Source organism: Perognathus longimembris, chromosome 2, assembly GCF_023159225.1.
Source record: "Perognathus longimembris pacificus isolate PPM17 chromosome 2, ASM2315922v1, whole genome shotgun sequence".
Classification (NCBI taxonomy): Eukaryota; Metazoa; Chordata; class Mammalia; order Rodentia; family Heteromyidae; genus Perognathus; species Perognathus longimembris.
Window position 1 is genome coordinate 474,611 of NC_063162.1, and position 19,783 is coordinate 494,393.

The 19,783-nt window shown below is 53.3% G+C and overlaps 1 protein-coding gene across 1 annotated transcript in view; it reads right to left on the bottom strand.

Annotated features, from left to right (window-relative positions):
- Positions 1 to 15,591: 15,591 nt before the first annotated feature.
- Adgra1 (adhesion G protein-coupled receptor A1) overlaps positions 15,592 to 19,783 on the bottom strand; it is a 33,580-nt gene continuing 29,388 nt past the window's right edge. The window contains exons 5-6 of the mRNA XM_048334752.1: positions 18,273 to 18,371; positions 15,592 to 16,792 (exon numbers count right to left, since the gene is read on the bottom strand). Of these exons, the coding sequence (XP_048190709.1) occupies positions 15,592 to 16,792; positions 18,273 to 18,371 (1,300 nt within the window). The remainder of the gene's footprint in view (positions 16,793 to 18,272; positions 18,372 to 19,783) is intronic.

A 19,783-nucleotide genomic window follows, 5' to 3' on the forward strand; every position in this document is an offset into this window, starting at 1 on the left:
ACCTCGGCCCGGGTCTCCTCCGGGGATCCCACCAGGCCGCCGCCCGTGCGCTCGCGGGGCTGCACCGGGCGCCGCGGCTACGCGCGCCCCGCCGCCATGGCAACGCGCCCGCCGCCTGCCGCAGTGTCGCGGAGCGGCGGCGCGGGAGGCCCGGGGCGGGGCCAGCGGTGGCGGCCGGGGCCTGGGCGCTGCGGGCGGGGCGGCCGGGAGCTCGGCTCGGTCCTCGGCCGCTGGGGGGCACCGGGCAGTGGCCGGGTCTGGGATTCGGTGGGGCACAACCACTTTGCGCTTGGCCTCTTGCCAAGGTCCAGGCCCACCTGGGCAGACCCCAGGGCGCAGAGCCAAGGCCACCCAGAGCGCCCTGGCCACCGGTGGTCCTCGCCCTCTCCCCGCCCCTCCGCAGCTTGGAGGGGGGCAGCGGCGGCCTCAGGTGGGCACGCCCGGCGCGCGCGGTTCTGCGGCCAGGCGCCATGTCCTGCCCTGGGCATTGCAAAGTCCCGTTTGACAATCCTACGGTGGCCAGAGGCTGGCCTGGGCCCCTTCTGCAGGACTTGGATGCTCTGCTGATATTCTTACCACCCTATCCGGCCCCCCTTAGAGTAGAGAACTGTGGCTCACAGCCTCCATTGGAAAGAGCACCTTGTGGTGCTGGGCTAGACCTCTCAATAGGAGACTCTTTCCTCAGAGCCTTGCCTGGCTAGGTACACAGTAGGCACTTAATCTATGCTTCCCGAATGAAAGATCTGGGCTCATGAAGTTCAGGGGTGCAGTGGGCAGGGAGCAGATTCCCGGAGTCCTGCTCGTGGAGTGGGTTGTGGTGACCCCAGCCCTGTTTGGCAGGTGTTAGGGTCGCTCTGGGCCATGGAGACCTTGGCTGGGAGCAGGCGTGTGCTGGACAGTGTCTCTGCAGCCCACTAAAGCCTCGCCTACTTCAAACCTGATCACAAGTGCACTGGCCCGGGAGGAAGCACACCATTCTCTGGAGCCCTCGGCTAGGAGTCTGACACCAGCCGGGCAACACCGTGAGATGCTGCTGGGAAGAACAAACCAGTCTGGGTCTAGGACACCCAAGCCAACTGAATAAAAAGTCAGACACCGACTCCCCATCCTTGGGGTGTTTGGGAGCTCACAGACTCAGCCAAGGCCCAGGAAAGTGGAGTGGGAGAAAAGGCATCTCACCAGTGTGCAGCCTCGAGCAGCTCATGCTCTGTGCAAGTGGCCTCTGGGTGTCCATTCCATGTACAGACCACAGGAATGGCCTACTTTTAGCCTCTCCTTGCCTCCCTCTATCTGTGTCTAACACAAACCCAACTGGAACACTTCTGCAGGCTTCTCCCAGGCAAAATCAGAATTCTATAGAGATGTCCTGTGAGCCATGAGGCCCCAGGTCCACGGCTATGACTTGGTGTACTTTGGCCTGCCTGCCTGCCTTTCTTCCCTCCCTCCCTCCTTTCCTCCCTTCTTCCCTCCCTCCCTCCTTCCTCTCCTTTCTCCCTCTCAGGTCTCCTTCCCTTCCTCTTCCTCCCTTCCCCTCCCCCCTCCTCCTCTTTCTCCTTCTTTTTGCCAGTCCTGGGGCTTGAACTCAGGGCCTGGGTATTATCCCTGAATTTCTTTTGCTCAAGGCTAGCACTCTACCACTTGAGCCACAGCACCACTTCTAGCCTTTTCTGTTTATGTGGTACTGAGCAATCGCACCCAGGGCTTGGAGCATGCTAGGAAAGCACTCTGCGGCTAAGCCACATTCCCAGCCCCTCCTTTTTCTCTTTTGCTCCATTTTGCAGATAGCATCTCACAGTTTTTGTCTGGACCAGCTTGGATCCTAATCCTGTCTACACCTCCTTTGTAGCTGGGATTGTAGATGTGAGATACTGCTGCCCAGTTTATGTTTTGTGCTAGGGTCTTGCTATTTTATTTATTTATTTATTTTCCCTAGGCTAGTCTTGAATGGGGATCCTTTGCTCGACTTCCTGAGTATCTGGGATTACAGGTGTAGGCTACCATGCTTGGTTACACTCTGATTTTCTGAGATCTGACCTTTTACTTTTGCTCCCTGGCTGGTTCACTCATTCTCTGCCTCACTTCATCTCTCCTGCAAGGTCTTTCCTCACCAACTCTGCCCTACACTGCTCCCAATCTGATCAGTCTTCACTTCAGTTGCCCCTCCCTGAGGTATCCAGATACCACAGATGTTTTCTCCTGAGATCTTGTTTAGTCATGGGCTCTTCAGGATTCATCTCATCCTCTAACCCACCTCCACCAGATCAGGGGGCCTCGTTACTGGCCTTCGTTGCTCAGGCTGACCAGACTGAACATGGAGGCCCGTGAAACAGGGGCTTCAAAAGCTTTGGCTCTTGTTTTTCTAAAAAGATTTTTGACAAGCTGTTAAATCACTTGTACATTTTGAAGCTGGCATACAATTTAAAAAATGTAAATAACTGCAAAGAATGTAATTCCTAGTGTGGTGTAAATATTGACTTTCTGAAATAAAGCTGTTAGTCATTCTTGCAAATATATCCAAGAAGCTAAATACCAAAGTGGCTTTGAATGTCACCAACAATCACTCAAAAAAAATCTATAAACATATTCTTCTCTTACTCAGAAATATCCACATCTTTTCCTTAAGCTCACTATAGACAGACATCTTATTTTGTCCTACAAGGAAGTTTTCATTTCTGAAAGTTTCTATTGGCCCCCTCCCCTCATTATACTTTGCAAACAAAATTCGTTGGGTTCACCTGGGAGAAATGGCCCCTTCCCTTGGCTCTCTCCCCATGCACCCTAGAAGTCCTGGCCCGGCACCTGTAACCCAGGCAACTGGCATGCTTGGGGGCAGTGCAAGGTCCCCAGGCTCTAAGGACATCTGCCCAACCTCGGAAGTCACCTCCCCTCCCCCTATATAATCCCTCTCCCCCTGCCAGGAGTTCTCTGCCAGGGGGGAGGGGTCGGGGGGGGGGGAGGTGGTCTTCCTCTCAATAAACCCTCTTCCCTGAACTGCGTGGGAGTTTCGTTTTGGCATTCCTTACATTTGGTGCAGTGACTTGGATGGGGAGAGGGTCAGGGGTCGCAGGATTTGCTCAGCTTCTCTTTCTGAGGGCTAATCTGCCTCCGGCCACTCCCTCCCCCTTCCAACTCAAACTGCCACAGGAAGGAACCCCACACCCCAAGCTGGATCTCTGCCTTTACCATTGCTGGCCGTGCATGTGCTGCACTATTTCCTGTCTACTTCTGGTGAGTGACTCCTACCTACAGGCACTCTGTCTCTTTCCACCTCTTCCCAATTTGGTCCAGCAGACTGGATCCATCACCTCCCTCTCCAGCCCCCACTCCGTTGCCCTACCACCTCCCTGGTCTCACCACATCCTCACCAAATCCTCCCCTAGGACTTCACTGGCCCCACCCCTACAGCCTTCCTGACTCCACCCCCTCCACCCTGTCACCAGACTCCCTCTTCCTGTTTCTTATTCCAATGGGCTCCCATCAATCTCTCCAGAGCAGGCAAACCCCTTTGGGATGTCTTTTACACACTCTAGATATACTTTTACTCAAGGATGCTAAAAGCCAAAACGCAATTAAGTCTCACCACAGTATAGGTTAGACATCGGTGGTCTTAATGGCCCCCCCAAATAGTACTTCCAATTATAGTACTCTGAGGCATTTGGACAATTTCTGCCAATGAGAAGGTAAATGGCCAGAGGTCCTATATGTCCAGGCTTTCTTTGCTGTCTGTGCTTGTCCTTCTCTCTCCCAATCCTTCCCAACTGTCCCTGTCCTCCTGGCTTGGGGCAGAGCAGGCACTACTCCACATGCAGGGACAAAGGGACAGCACATGTAACAAACATCACAGCTGCAAAGGAGCAGGTGCAGGCTGGGAGTGTAATGACCTGGGAGCGAGAAAATCCACCGAGGCAAAGTGTAAAGTGACAAAGGAGTTTTATTAGTCAGTCTGCAACTGTCTTGTCTTGGGCTACCCCAGAACTAGGAGCAGCTGCAGCTTCCAAAGGAGTAAGTTTTTTTTTTTTTTTTCCTTTCTTCTTCTCCACAGGCTTCTCCTTTCCACAGGACGCTCGACAGGCCTCTTGGCTCTCCTCAGGCCACTGTCCTCTGCAGAGCGCTTGGTAGGCTTTTCCGCAGGCCTCTGCACTCCGCAGGCCCAGAACTCAGGCCTCCCTGTACTGCAGGCCTGGGGCTCGGGCCTCTCCACAGTCAGGCCTTTGCACACAGCAAGTCCGGATTCGGACCAATCCTGTCCAAAGGCCTGGGGCTCGGGCCTCTCTGCTCCACTGCAGGCCCGGGACTCTGCCTTTCCAGTCTGCAGGTCTGCACTCCAGCCTCTCAGCACTGCAGATCCACACTTGGGCCTCTGCACTCCGCAGGCCTGGACTCTGGCTTCTCCTGCCCTCAGGCCTGAGGAGAGCCGGGGCACTGCTCCACTCCACGAGGTGCCTCTTCCAGCCATCCTTTCTCCGAGTCTCTCTTCCTCTCAACTGGAACCCCCGCCCTCTTATATCTAGTCCCTGACCCTCAATGGGAGGGCGTGGTGGTGACCTCAGCATGGGGTGGACCCCCTTTGATGCCTGCTCCCCTGGGGGGGGAAGTGACAGGGTGGGGCAGGACTTCCTGCCCCTCAGTTTATCACAGGAGCCCGCACCATCCTCCTTGGAGGCTTCAAGAAGGTCCCGGTAGTCTCCATCCCAGGAGACCCCTCAAGGTGGCCTGGCTGCCTATCAGCTCTGTGCCTGAGCACCAGCTCCCAGCTCTCAGCACCCAGGCTGCTGCCAAGTCCTAACTCAGGAAGGTCCTGTTGGTCTGCAGGCAACCTGCTTCCTCCTCCAAATTGTGGCTATGAACGTGTGCAACCATGTGACAGGCTGTGGCTCAGGCTCTGAGGCTGTCTGCTGGCTTCGCCTGAGCTCCTGGCTCATGTGTCTTTGCCAACCCCTGTGGCAGTACCTGGAGATGGAAATGTCTCCAGCTCAGCTGCCCATGTGGGCCCTAGTAAGAAACTTCCCCTGGCAGGAAGTAGGGTTAGGGTCCAGTGGGATGGGACAACCCAGCCCAATCAGCTGGTCAGGAAGTGCCAGACGCTTGGTCACATGCCCACCATGCATGTGCTTTCACAGTTACGTGCACATCATGAATGGGTTCTGACAGTCATGTGCACATCATGCATGTGCTCTGACAGTCATGTGCACACCACACGTGGTCTGACATTCATGTGCACACATGCATGTGTTCTGTGATAGTCTTCCTCTCAATGTGTGCATTACATACTATGGCTTATTTGCCCACTGCGGAGGGGTGGGGTGTTATTTGTGTGCAATGGGACTATACTGTGTGTATCTGTGTGTATGTGTGCTCTCATGTTTTTGAGATTCAGCCATGTTGTCTGCTTAGGAGAATTTATTATTGTTACTGAATTGCATTCAGTCACATAAATATACTAGTTAGTATTTTCTGTGCATTATTGATGGATGTTGTGTAGTTTCTAAATATGAATAGAAATACTAATGACATTTTCTGCCCAAATTTTTAACTGTACATATGCACATGGATTTTGGAGTCTATATTTATCAGCATGTTGTGGTTGGTCATCTGTACATATGTATTAAATTCTATAATTCTTCCCACAGGAATGTCCAATGAACTGGGAAGTGTTTATTGGAAAGAGCCTTTTGCTTTCAGCATCCCCATTTTGATTTTCATCAAATCAAGTGTGTGTCTGTGTATTTCAGTTGCTATACTCTCACTCTGTTCTTTGCCACCAGTGTTTTTGTTTCCTTTGCAATGGGACCATGCTATCTTGACAGGTACAGGATTCCTACACCTCCTCCTGCACTCCCTTTTTCTTTTCATTCAAGAATTTCTTGGTTATTCTTGTGCTGGGAATACGGCCTAGTGGAAAGAGTGCTTGCCTTGTATACATGAAGCCCTGGGCTCGATTCCTCAGCACCACATATATAGAAAATGGCCAGAAGTGGCACTGTGGTTCAAATGGCAGAGTGCTAGTCTTGAGCAAAAAGAAGCTGGGGACAGTGCTCAGGCCCTGAGTCCAAGCCCAGGACTGGCAAAAAAAAAAAAAAAAGAATTTCTTGGTTATTCTTGGACCTTTATGTGTCCACATGCATTTTAGAGTGATCTTGCTGTAGGTTGTAGTAATCTAGGACTTTAGGAGAGTTGTAGTGAATCTGCTCATCTGAAAATCTCTATAATCAGTTGTTTAATCTGCATACATGTTCATTTTACTAGGTATTCAAATTCTGTTTATGTCCTCTTGATAACATTTTTGTAGACTTCTCGGAAAAGACCCTATATATCTTTTATTATATTTGTTAGGAATATTTTATGCTTTGTGGCTTTACTGTAAATTATATCAGCATAGTCCTGGATTCAATCCCTAGAACCACTCCAGACACCATCTTTCTGTTTAGTGTTGGCTTATAGGAATAACTTGTTTTTTTGGGGGGGGCAGGGTTGGGAGGGGAGGCTGGTCATGGGGCTTGAACTCAAGGCCTAGGTGCCGTCCCTGTGCTTTTCTGTTCAAGGCTAGTGCTCCATCACTTTGAGCCACAGCTTCACTTCTGATTGCCCGGTGGTTAATTGGAGATAAGTCTCATGGAATTTCTTGCCCCAGCTGGCTTTGAACCATTATCCTGGGATCTCAGCCTCCTGAGTAGCTAGGATTACAAGTGTGAGCCACCTGTGGCCTGCTAAAATGTGTTCTGTATAGTGACCTGTATCCAGCAACTTTGCTGAGCATACTTTACACTTTAATTACTAATTCCAATCTGTTGGTTGCTTTGGATTTCCTGTGTTAGAAAGTATCATATGAGGGCTGGGGTATGGCCTAGTGGCAAGAGTGCTCGCCTCCTATACATGAGGCCTTGGGTTCAATTCCCCAGCACCACATATACAGACAATGGCCAGAAGGGGCGCTGTGGCTCAAGTGGCAGAGTGCTAACCTTGAGCAAAGAGAAGCCAGGGACAGTGCTCAGGCCCTGAGTCCAAGCCCCAGGACTGGCCCCCAAAAAAGAAAGAAAGTATCATATGAGAATAATGATGGTTTGACCTCCTCACTACTATCCTTGTCATGTTTCTTTCTTCATTGTTTCTTCCAAGACCTCCCTTGCAATAATTGAATAGAAGTGGTAACAATAGTCTTCTTTGTTGAGCTCCCAGAGTGAAAGAAGGCAAGCTTTCTATTTCACCATTAAATATAATTTTGCTGTGGGTTTTTATAGCTCCCTTTAGCAGACTAAGTTTCCTTCTACTGCTAATTTACCAAATGTGCTTTTTAAAATCACAAATAGACATTGAATTTTGTCAAATGCGTTTTCTGCACTTACTATGATGATTATAATTTTCTCCTTTATTCTGTTAATGTGTTAGATTACATTGATAAATGTTTAATGTAAAACTAATTTTGTATTCCTGGGGTAAATCCACATGACTGTGATGTATTATGTTCCCAGTTCTGCTGGGCTTGGTTGGGTAATATTCTGCATAAGCATTTTGCACTTATTTTTATTGGTCTATAATTTGTCTTTCTCATAATGTCCTGTGGGCTTTAAGCATCAAAGTTATATATTTGTGCATAAGTAGCTGGGTGTTTTTGTTTTCTTTTTACCCCTTTTATTCAGTTCTCTGGACAAATTCTTGTAAAGCTCATACTATTTTCACCTTAAGTGTTTGGTTGGATTTTCTGATGAAGCCATCTGCGCATTTGGACTAAGAATTTTTTTTTTTTTTTGCAGAAGGAGGGGAGAGAGGGTGTCAGTCATGAGGTTAGAACTCAGGGCCTAGGTGCTGTCCTGTGCTTTAGCCACAACTCCAATTCTGGCATTTTTGGTACTCAATTGGAGGTAAGTCTCATGGGCTTTCCTGCCTGGGCTGGCTTAGAACCAGATCAGATCTCAGCCTCTTGAGTAGCTAGGATGACAGGCATGAGCCACTGGTACTCAGCAGTGTGACCATTTTTGTCTTTCAACTGGAGCATTTACTCCATTTGTATTTATTCTAATTATCGGTATAATATTTTCATTGTCTACCACTTGTTAAGTGCTTTGTTTCCCCCTTGCTCTATGCACTTTTCTTTCTTCTGTCTCCTGTTGCATTGATTATCATTGAATCATTTCCTTTTTCCTTTGTGTAACTTCTGGAATCTATGCCTTGTGCTTTTTAGTCAGTTTGGGACAGTCATTACCAATGTTTCTTTAGATATTATCTAATATTATCACTGTCTCTCTCTCTCTCTCTCTCCTGGCTTCCATTCTTTTTTTTTTTTTTTTTTGCCAGTTCTGGGCTTTGAACTCGGGGCCTGAGCACTGTCCCTGGCTTCTTTTTGCTCAAGGCTAGCACTCTGCCACTTGAGCCACAGCACCACTTCTGGCCATTTTCTATATATGTGGTGCTGGGGAATCGAACTCAGGACTTCATGTATATGAGGTGAGCACTCTACCACTAGGCCATATTCCCAGCCCCCTGGCTTCCATTCTTGAAGTATAATTATAGGTATAACAATATCTGTTCACACCATCCTCTGTGTGCTTTGCCCCTTTTTCTGCATTTTCTTTTTGTACTGTATTTGACTATTTTCATACAATCTATTTCCCAGGTAAAAGCCTTTTTTTTTTCCATTTAACTTTATCAAATCTACTATTAAGCTTACTCATTGTATTCTTTCAGTTTTTTTGTAACAACTTTATATATTAAGTGTTTAATACTTTCTGATGCTTAGCTAAAATTCTCAGTCTCATCTTTTATGTTCCTAAGCATGGAAAGCAAGTTAAGTGTGCTTGCTTTTAACATTTGTGTTTAAAAACTACATTAGTTTCAGGCTCTGTGGGTTTTCCCTTTTGTCTGTTTTTTTTTTCTGTTCCATTGTTGTTTGTTTTAATTATGTGGTCTTCCCTCTGTGTCCCTGGTTATTTTAAGTTTTCTGCTGGCTATTGTGCCTGCATAAGTAGTCTTTGAAAGCCCTGGACTCTCTCTCCTCCAGAGAGGCCTTTAGTCTAATCCCTTGGCACTATTTATGTTAATATGTCTTCTTTTTATTGGTACCAGTCCTGGGGCTTGAACTCAGGGCCTGGGCACTGTCCTTGACCTTCTGTGCTTAAGGCTGATGCTCTACCACTTGAGCTATAGCTCTATTTCAAGCTTTTTGGTGTTTAATTGGAAACAAGAGTCTTACAGAGTTTCCTGCCTGGGCTGGCTTTGAACTGTGATTTTCAGATTTCAGCTTCCTGAGTATCTAGGATTATAGGCCACAAGCCACTCACACTATGTTTTAAAATAACTTTCAGTTTTTCTTTTCTTTTCTTTTTGTCTTGTTTATCTGTCTTTGGGAAGGTAAGGGGAGGCACAGAAATGAAGGGACAAAGAGGGAACAAATGTAGCAGGGGTACTCAACCGACACTATGTTGAAAATGAACTATATAACTTGTGGGTGAGGACCAGAGGGAAAAACTGGGAGAGAATGAGAGAAGGGGGTGACATTGTCCAAAAAGAAATGAACTCTCTACCTGACTTATGTAACTGTAATCCTTCTGCACATCACCTTTATAATAATGATAAAAAATAAAAATTAAATAAATTCAGACATAATGACAAAAAGTGGCTAATACTATATGCAAGACATTGATAGGTCCATGAAGAGAAACACATGACTTTAGGGGGTGGGGTGCCCAGGGGCATGGACCTGTGTCAGTGAAAGCATAAGAGCGAGGGAAGACTCACAAAGGCAGTGTGGAGAGGGGGAGTGAGCCAGGCAGACTCCTGGGGAGGAGCACTCGGCAGAGGCACAGCCAGCAAGGCCAGGGGGGCGGGCCAGGAGATCCAGGGCTGGAGCCGGCTCCTGGGTGCTGCCCAGAAGCCTCCACCTTCTGTCCACGCATGGACAGAGCCTGCTGGGGTCTGAGGCACTGTCTTCATCAAGCACATGTTGGCCACCAGTGTCTTTCCACATCACTGTTGTGGAAGCTTCTGGAATCAACTTCCTGTGTTAAGGCCACACAGAGCCTCTGACTTTCAGGTGTGCTGGCCTTCCTGCTCAGTTTGGGTCTGTACCCAAACTGGGGGTGGGGGTAGGCGGGGAGGGGGGTAGGCGGGGAGGCCCCTCCCTCCACGTGGAAAAGCACAGGCCACTTACTAGGGTCAGCCCTCTCAATTTCTCTTTTTCAAAGGATGTCGTAGGTGCTTTTATTTTGTGGCACTAGGGCTTGTACGTAGGGCCTTGTGATTGTTGAGCTGTGTGACTCTCCTGCCCACTGTGTTACTGGGACTGGTAACAACAATCTTCTGTCAGTTTCACATTTGTAAACCAAGGTAATGCCTTTGTTTCCTGGGAATTAGCACCTTTTCTCTATTTGTGAAATATCGAGAAATACAGTCTTTATCCTGTATTCCTGTTGCAGAGCTCCTGAAACCTGGCAATACCTCAATGCGAGGAAGATCTTTGCTATCCAAGGGAGCCCCCTGATAATCCTGGAGTTTGGATTGATGCTAACAAGATGACCCAGGCCCCCTGATAGCCTGGAGATGATGCTGACTGCCTGAGAGACTAGAGAGAGCAGGCTAGGCCCGTGCTGGCTGGACGGGTGCCGGCGGGACGGGTGCCCTATCCAGCCCATGAAGGGAGGGGAGAGCAGGCTGGGCCCATGCACCCCATTCAGCTCATGAAGGGAAGGGCTGAGGACATGACCAGTGAAAACTCTTGCAGATGACTCACAAGTGAGTTGCCGTGGGGTGGCCAACAGGGCAGGGGCCCCTCAGTCCGTGTTGTCCACAGGGTTCTGATCTGGCTGCTCACCAGTACCTTCATAATGCACCTTAAACAAGCAGGCAAACTGAAGAGGGATGTTCCTGAGCTGTGACCTGCCCCTCCAAAGTAACCAATGGGGGGGAGGAGTTGGGGCCCATGTGGACTTGCCTCTGGGGAGGATCTTGGAGACCGAGTCTCAACCTGTGCAGTCTGTCTCAGGTAGACATCATCAGAACAAAATGGAATCAGGAAAAGCCGGCTGTCTGCAGAAGTGTTCTGTGTGAGAGCAGAGGGGAAGGGCAAGCAGAGCTTTCCTCTTGAAGCAGTGAGGGAGAATGTAATGTGACATGCAGCTGGCCAGAGCGTGCACACGTGTGTGCACATGTGCACATGGTGTGTGTGTGTGCCTGCATCTGTGCACACCTGTAGATGCAGTGGTGGCTCTGCTGTCAGGTGGTCTGCTCTCCTGAGTGTATGTCAGCTGAGACTCTCCTGGCCCTTGGATAAGTCCATTGCAAACAAATGCTGATTTTTGAAAGTAAATTTTAGAATAAATCTAGGTAACTGAATTTAAACAAGACACTGCAGCCAATTAATCTGACCACTCCTCTCCCAGAAGGAGTCATCTGTGATGACTGCACACAGGCTCCCTGGCAGTGCACAGCCTCAGCCTGTGAGCTTGCTGAGGGACTCTGGAGGTGCTTTCCCGTGTGTGTTTGGGCCTCTGACCTCAGCTGTTCCCGCTCTGGGTTAGACAGCATGTAGGTGTCTTTGGGGTTCCCCAGCTCACGATAGCCAGGGCTCAGGGGAGTCATCACATCCATCCATACCCAGCTGTGGAGGAAGATGGATGTAACCGAAGCCTGCCACAGTGCAAAATGTAAGTCTCCGGACACCAGAAATCTGCAGCAAGAAGAGATGCTCCCAGGCTTGATTGGTACAGGTGAATTTGACGATGGTGTCTGAGAAGCAGCTCATTCCAGTGGCTGATGTGTCAGACTGTGGTCCCTGGAGGAGGGTGGGTTCTTCCCTGCCTAGGCTACCACTGTGCTGCCATTCCGGAATCATACTACCAGTGAATCCTGCTTCTTGGCAACTACAAACTAAAACTGAAGGACAAGGAAACAAATGAGACATGGTTGAGGTCCTTGGCCATGCTGTCCCCAGGTGCTCCTGTGAATCACCCTGCAGTGGTTTCGTCCTGCAGGCCCCAGGGTTTCCTTGGAGCGTACCACGTCTCTCATGGAGAAGCAGTTCTCCATGTGCCCCGCTGAAGCAGGAGGAGCCTCTCAGAGAAGGCGAAGCTCTGACAGCCAGGCGCTTGCCTGCTAGTTCCCCCACTTGGCTCTATCCCAGCAGTGATCTTAAGGAAACAGAACCCTGGGGTCCCTGGGGTCTAGGGTTTGTTGCTATTCAGGGCCTTCCTGGGTGCTTCTCACACCATGTACTGATGCTTCCTTCCTCTCTCCAGAGGGTCCGGCTCCAGCATGAGCTACGTCCCCTGAGGAGCCTCCAGCAGCGGCCTGGCCTGTGCTAGTGCTCTCTTCTACCCCCGTCGCTTGTCAGAGCTGAAGTTGCAGGATGGGTCCACCCATGTGCGGACCCTCCTTTAGGTCAGCTCCAGCTCAAGGACCCTCCTCTAGGTCAGTCCCTACTTGCAGACCCCCTTTAGGCCAGGCCCCACACGTGGACTCTCCTGTAGGTCAGGAGGCCAGGCCCCACGCGTGGACTCTCCTCTAGGTCAGGAGGCCAGGCCCCACACGTGGACTCTCCTGTAGGTCAGGAGGCCAGGCCCCACGCGTGGACTCTCCTCTAGGTCAGGAGGTCAAATCCTGGATATCCTCCCCCTTCACCGCCTGCCCCATTCCATGCATGTTTCCAGTTGGAGGCTCCAGCCATGTTTCCTGATGCTGCACCTGAGTCTGCACAAAGTGGACAGCAGAGGAGAAGGACAGGCACAGTGAGAGCCGAGGGAAACCATGAGGCCTCAACCTGCTCGGTGCCCCAGAGGCCAAAGCTCACAAAATGGCCTTGGGTCATGACTTTGTTTCCCAGGTGACCATTATGCCCCCCAAAAGCCAACAGTCCTGGACAGCTGGTGCTGCAGGGAGCTGAGGCTGTGGGGTGGACATGGTGGCCAGGCACGGGAAGGCCCCTGACCCTGCTTCTGGCTGGCATGTGACAGGTAGTTTTCATAGCATAAGGGTCTGGGCAGGAATATGTGACCTGCATACAGATTTCATGGTGTCATGAGTCTGCTGGCCCCTGATCCCACAAGGCTCATGGACTGGGCACACTGCCCCGCTCCCCAGCTCCCAGTGCCCCGAGGGTCCCATTGGGATCGAGGGAGGGAGCGAGTCTGTGGTGCTGCTGCTGCAGGAGGGGGAGAAGGCAGGAGGAGGGGAGGGGCGGGCTGCATGCGCAGGGCTAGCCGTCAGGAGGAAGGCTGGCCGCAGGTCCTTACCAAGGAGGCCTCAACACAGGACACTGGCCTCAGCCGTCCTGGAGGCCACCGCTTTCTGCCGCCTCCCAGCACAGGACCGCCCGAGGGCACCAGCGGTTCCCCCACTGCCCAGGCTTCTCATCTTGCTGCGTGAGCCTCACTGTGGTTCAGTGTGGCGACGCTGAGCCAGGGCGCTCAGGCTCCTCCTGCCTCTGCTCCCCTGCCTAGTGCAGACAGCACCTTCCACCACACTTTCACACATTCGTGCGTGCACAATCACCATGCACACACCACCACCAGCCCAACACACCCCGTGTGCACTTGGATGCCACGCACTCACCCCACGCCAGCCATCCGTAAGCGTGCCCACATGCGTGCTCACAAAGGGAGGCGGGGGGCCCGCACATCTGCAGGCAGGGCCCTGTCCATTCCATGGCTCTGGGTCACATGCTCCTGCAAATGGCTACACTGTAAATCCTCACAGTGCAGCAGCAGGACACGCCGGGGATTCATACAGCCCCGCTCCCAAGTGGACGCAAAATCAGTATTGAAACACAAGCTTTGATATTTAATGCCGAACTTTCTTGGTTGAATGATGAAGCACTTCTTGGGCAGAAGGAACCTAAGGGCCCAGGGCCTGGGGAAAGCAGCCTGGACAGGGGCCCAGCCACGCCCGGCCCTCCTTCCCAGTCAAGGATAAGAAGCACATGTTTGTGATTGACCAGCCTCACCATGGCAAATAATGTAAAACACTGTATTTTGTCTGGAGAGTCTGCGTCTACAGCGTGTACACAGTTTAACACAGATTCTGCGCACATCATCTATGGAAGCAGGTGAGAAGGCTGGTGGGCACAGGTGCTGACTGTCCAGGGGTCCTCTGCTGCCCATCTGCTGACCTGGAGAAGGTGGGGAGTCTGTGCTAGGTGCGGCTCACTCACACGCTTGTGTCAGGCTGCCAGGCTCCTTACTCAGATACTGAGTGTCACTTTTGGGCCGTGTCTCCCAAGGCAGAGTGCTGCCCTGAGGCAATGGGTTCACGGGGCCCCTTCCTCGAGGTGCACAGGATGAGGCGCTGCTCCTTGTGGCTGCCTGCGGGGGGTGGGGGTGGGGGGGAGGGCACGCTGGTGAGTCACAGTGACACTGGCATTCAGGTGTGCAATGGAAACTCCAGTGCTCACATGGCTAGAAAATACACCAATTTTGTGTATGTACGTGTGCATGTGTGTATATTTGAGCATTGTATTGTGTGTGTACACCTGCTGACCTGGAGAACGTGGGGCAGTGTGCAGACACATGCACGCGTGTATGTGTTTTGTAGTATGTGTGTGCAGGTATTTATATACATGCACACATGTGGTGTCTGGGTGTGGGGATGCAGGTATGTGTGTTGTGTGAACACACACATGTGTGCAATGAACACATGCACATAGACACGTGCACACACATGTGCATGTGTGCAATCATGTCATGTGTGCACATGTGCTTGTATAAGTGTGTTTGCCCGTATATCACAGGTTGGGATGAGGCAGACAGGGAGAGGGCAGGCACAAGTCTCTCAGGCACCTCCCCTGGACACAGCCCCTCTGCAAGGCCTCCTTCCTGGAGTCAGGCCCTGGCCTTCACCATGGTTGACATCTGCCCTTTATGTTGGGGCTTTGTTCTCAGAAGTGCAAAAAAGGAAAGAAGTTTTGTTGATGACCACCAGGCCCTGGTGAGTCCCTCTTCTTGGGAATGAGCACAAGATTGTTGTCGCACATGTTGGAGAGGAGCCAGTGCTGACAGTGGATGGCTTTGGAAGTCAAGTGCTTAGGCATCTTCCAACAACACAGTCCAGGAGCCGGGCAGGGTCAGCCGCACCCCCTCCTCTCAGCCCTGGAGCCCACAGGTCCTCTGGCACCCAGGGTCCTCAGGCTGCCAGTCAGCCCCGGGGTGGACACTGTGACAGGCAGAGGGGTCCGGTGAGGATGAGGGGGTGGGGTGACAGAAGGAGGGCAGAGAGGCTGTGGAATCTCCCAGAGAAAACTCTAACACCCACACCGAGGGTGGGGCATACTGGACAGACCCTCCGCTGAGAGCACCTGGGCCGTCCTCAGGGGCACAGGAAGGACACGGGGCCCTGCTGGGCTGGAGAGGCCGCCCTCAGCTCCAGGCGGCCCTGGGAATGGATGTGCAATAGAAAGCGGGTGGCATGGCCACATCCCGCCTTGGGTGGTCGCGGCTGGCCTGACCCGAAGTGTTTTCCCACTGGGGTCCTCCACCAAAAGGGTCGCGGCTGAGGGTGTGAGTGCTGTCACTTGGGCATCCCCTGCGCCGACCTCATGTGGCAAATGAGCCCCTTTGAAGCTCCACCAGGGGCAGGTGGCACCTGGCGGGGGACACGCTCCTGCCCCAGCTATACTGTAGTCTCATTTTTCCAGGGTCCTGTTCGGATGTTTCCAGTGCAATCGGTGCCAAACGGCAGGCCTTCCGGGACACCGCCCTGGAGAAGCCCATCCGGGCCCGGGCCGCTGAAGGGCAGGGACGGCGTCCTGCGGAGCATCTCCAAGTGGGCTGGGCCCGGAGGCAGCCGCGGGGGGCAGCCGTAGAGCCCGGGGCTGGCATCACTGTCCTCAGGCTGGCCTGCCATGGGGAACGGGCTGGCCTGGGCACAGCAGGCCAGGGCGTGCATCCCCATGGGGCCCTCGAGCGAGCTGGGGGGGCTGTCTGTGTGTGAGCTGTGGGCACTGCCGTCCAGGCTGGAGGGGATGTGGTAGGCGTAGCCCTGGTGAGCTGCAGCCTGGTGCGGGCTGAAGTAGTGAAGGTTAGTTCTGCTCTCGAGACATCTGTGTAGGTGAGGGTCGTGCGGGAAGCCGTCGTCCTCAGCCATGTGCACGTGGGCCTCCTCCTCCATCAGCTGCTCACAGTGCATCTTGGCACAGCAGGGGGTGGCTGGCGACAGGCAGCTGACATGGCCCTGAGCAGCCTGCAGGTTGGTCATCTTACAGTGGCCGACAGGCGGGTGGCCGAACCCCCTGGTGGCGCAGGGCGAGTCCTGCAGACAGGTGGAGTGCCCCAGCGCATCCCCATTGGCGCTGAGTGCGGGATGGGCGCCGGGCTTGGAGGTGGCAGTGTCCCCCTGGGAGGGGCAGCAGGACCACCAGCACTGCCACACGTCCTCCCGCTTGGCACAGTGGTGGATGAGCACAAAGAGCCCCAGCGTCACGCAGAAGGCTCCATACAGACAGCTGAAGACCATGTCCAGAAGGTGGCCTTGGGACACGGCCAAGGCCCCAAAGGTCCACGTGGCCGTGAACAGGAACAGCGTGCAGGCCGTGGCCCTCAGCTGGGCCTTGAAGGAGTGCTCGTTCTGCAGCTGCGAGGCGGCCAGGGCCTCGCAGGCAGGGGGGGTGCCGGGCCGGGCCCCGTGGCAGTGGCCCCCCTCGGGCAGGGCCAGCCGCTGCTGCTCCTCCGTGCGTTCTCGCAGTTCATACCGGCGCTCAGGGTAGCGCCGCAGCTGGATGTAGGTGCCGAGGAAGTACACGCAGGTGACCAGCGTGATGAAGGCCGCCGGCCCGTAGAACGCCCCCAAGCTGGGCTCCCAGGCCATCCAGCAGCTGCGGGAGAGGCAGGTCAGAGCTGGCCGGGCTGGCCGTGCTGGCCGTGCACCTCCCCAGCCCACGGGACCAAGGGAGGCTCCCGAAGGGGGCGTGGCTGGATTTTTGATAAGGAAATAGCAGGGGGGAAGCCAGGACTTTGAAGCAGGGCAGGAATGAAGTGCAGCCACCAGACAATGGGGCAGAACCTCAGGCTGGGTGGGGCAGGTGGGGAAAGGGCACAAGAAGAGCTGGGGTTCTGAGAGTGAGGGGGATGCCCCCAGGGTGACGGCACTGCAGGGGTGAGACTGGGCCATCCCTATTCCAGATGGGTGTTTAGTCCCAATCTGTGTGGGCTGCTGAGTCCTCATCTGTGCCCAGGCCCTTCCTATCTAAGAAAGTCACGCCTTGGTGTCCATAGGAAAGGAGTGAGCAGACATGGAGCCTGTTGGAGGAGGGAGGCCTGTCAGGAGGAGGGAGGCCTATGTGGTCAGGGAAGGGAGGCCTACGTGGTCAGGGGAAGGGAGGCCTACGTGGTCAGGGGAAGGGGCTAAGTGGTCAGGGGAAGGGGCTAAGTGGTCAGGGAAGGGGCTATGGGGTCAGGGGAAGGGGCTGTGTGGTCAGGGGAAGGGGCTAAGTGGTCAGGGGAAGGGGCTATGGGGTCAGGGGAAGGGGCTATGGGGTCAGGAGAAGGGGCTAAGTGGTCAGGGGAAGGGGCTATGGGGTCAGGAGAAGGGGTTATGTGGTCAGGGGAAGGGGCTAAGTGGTCAGGGGAAGGGGTTATGGGGTCAGGGGAAGGGGTTATGTGGTCAGGGGAAGGGGCTATGGGCAATGGGGAAAGGGCTATGGGGTCAGGGGAAGGGGCTATGTGGTCAGGGGAAGGGGCTACGTGGTTAGGATGGGGTTATGTGGTCAAGGGAAGGGGTTATGGGGTCAGGGGAAGGGGTTATGGGGTCAGGGGAAGGGGCTATGGGCAATGGGGAAGGGGCTATGGGCAATGGGGAAGGGGCTATGGGCAATGGGGAAGGGGCTATGGGCAATGGGGAAGGGGTTATGTGGTCAGGGGAAGGGGTTATATGGTCAGGGGAAGGGGCTATGGGGTCAGGAGAAGGGGTTATGTGGTCAGGGGAAGGGGTTATGGGGTCAGGGGAAGGGGTTATGTGGTCAGGGGAAGGGGTTATGTGGTCAGGGGAAGGGGTTATGGGGTCAGGGGAAGGGGTTATGGGCAATGGGGAAGGGGCTATGGGCAATGGGGAAGGGGCTATTTTCCTGTCAGGGGAAGAGGGCGGGCAGGCACAGCTCAGGTGCCTCTCAGAGGCCAGGCCCCAGGACTCATGGCTTGTTTCGGGGGATCCCCTCACTGTGGGAGCTGTGGCGGGGCTACGTGAAGGGGGAGACTGCTGCACATCCCTTGGCTGTGTCTCCCCCTCTCCCCTCCTCTGAGTGTGGGTGCCCACATGCTCTGCCTTCCCTACTCCCCCCTGTGGGAACCAGTACTCACTACGCAGCATCCTCGTCCTCCCTCCCATAATTGCTGATGTTTGTGGCGGCAGTGACCCCGCAGATGATGAAGGGAACCCCTCCGCTGATGAGGTAGAACCTGCCAGGGGACAGAGGGGCTGAATCCGCAAGGGTGGGGCAAAGGAGAGGTGGCTGGGGTGGACCAAGCAGCCTCTTGGAGCCCAGGCCTGGCTGAGCCACCTAGTCACTCTCTTGCCTGGCCTGTGGCTCCAGAGGGCATGGTGAATCTGATTTGCCAGAGATTCAGCCAGACTTTACTCAACCTGGGTAGAATCAGGACAGGCACCAAGAGGTGGAGTCAGCATGCCCCCGGGGCCAGGGGCGAGCACCTGCCTGGCAGGTGCCCAGCACCCACACTCAGGTCTGGAGTCTTCCGTTGGAGCCCTCTGGACTTGTCCTCAGCCAGAGCCCAGGCCATACCCTTCCCCTTCCGCCTCTGCGTCAGTCAGTGGTCCAGTGACCATAGTGGGAAGGTTTTACAGCCCTATTCAGCCTAGGATGAGGGGCTGAGGCCCACCCAGCCCTCTGGACCTGCTGGAGTGGTGCTCACTTCTTGAGACATCCTCTGCTCACCCTAGCAAGAGCTGGCCATGGCCCAGGCTAACCTCCCCTTGGTTGGGCCTTAACTAAGCTCCACAGAGGAGGATCAAACACAGCCCAAAAATAGGTTGTTGTGTGCCCTGGCTTTGGGCTGTGACAGACTGAGAGCTCCCTGTTCTGCCAATGAGCAGCACGGTGCCGTGTCCCCGCAAACAGAGTCGCTGGGTCCCCTTTCCAAGGGGTGGGACTGGATGGGCCTCTAAGTAATCTTGGCCTCTCACAGTGTTGTCTCCAAAGAGAACAACATTCATGGCACACCGTAACAATCCCAGGATTTAGGAGGTTGAGGCAGGAGGGCTGTAAGATAAAGTCAGAAGGTATGATAAATATGCCTTCCTATAACAATGTAACTGATAATTTGTCTCAAGCCTACTATGCTTCAGGAAATTCTTAAGGATATTGCACCAGAGGGAAGCCTGGACATCAGGAAAGAATGAGGAGCAGTAGGAACATAAGGTATGCTAGCTGTTAGGGAAACTAGCATGGGGGAATACAGGATACTGGCCATTGAGAATACTAGCCATCAGGAATGTCATGATACGAGCCATTGAGAATACTAGCCATTGGAATGTCAGCACACTAGCCATTGAGAATACTAGCCATCAGGAATGTCATGATACGAGCCATTGAGAATACTAGCCATTGGAATGTCAGGATACTAGCCATTGAGAATACTAGCCATCGGAATGTCAGCACACTAGCCATTGAGTATACTAGCCATCGGAATGTCAGGATACCTAGCCATTGAAAATACTAGCCATCACCTATACTCTGAACTCAGGCAACAACAAATGCTGGAGGGGGTGCGGGGAAAGAGGAACCCTTCTCCATTGTTGGTGGGAGTGCAAATCAGTACAACCACTTTGGAGAACAGTATGGAGGTTTCTCAAA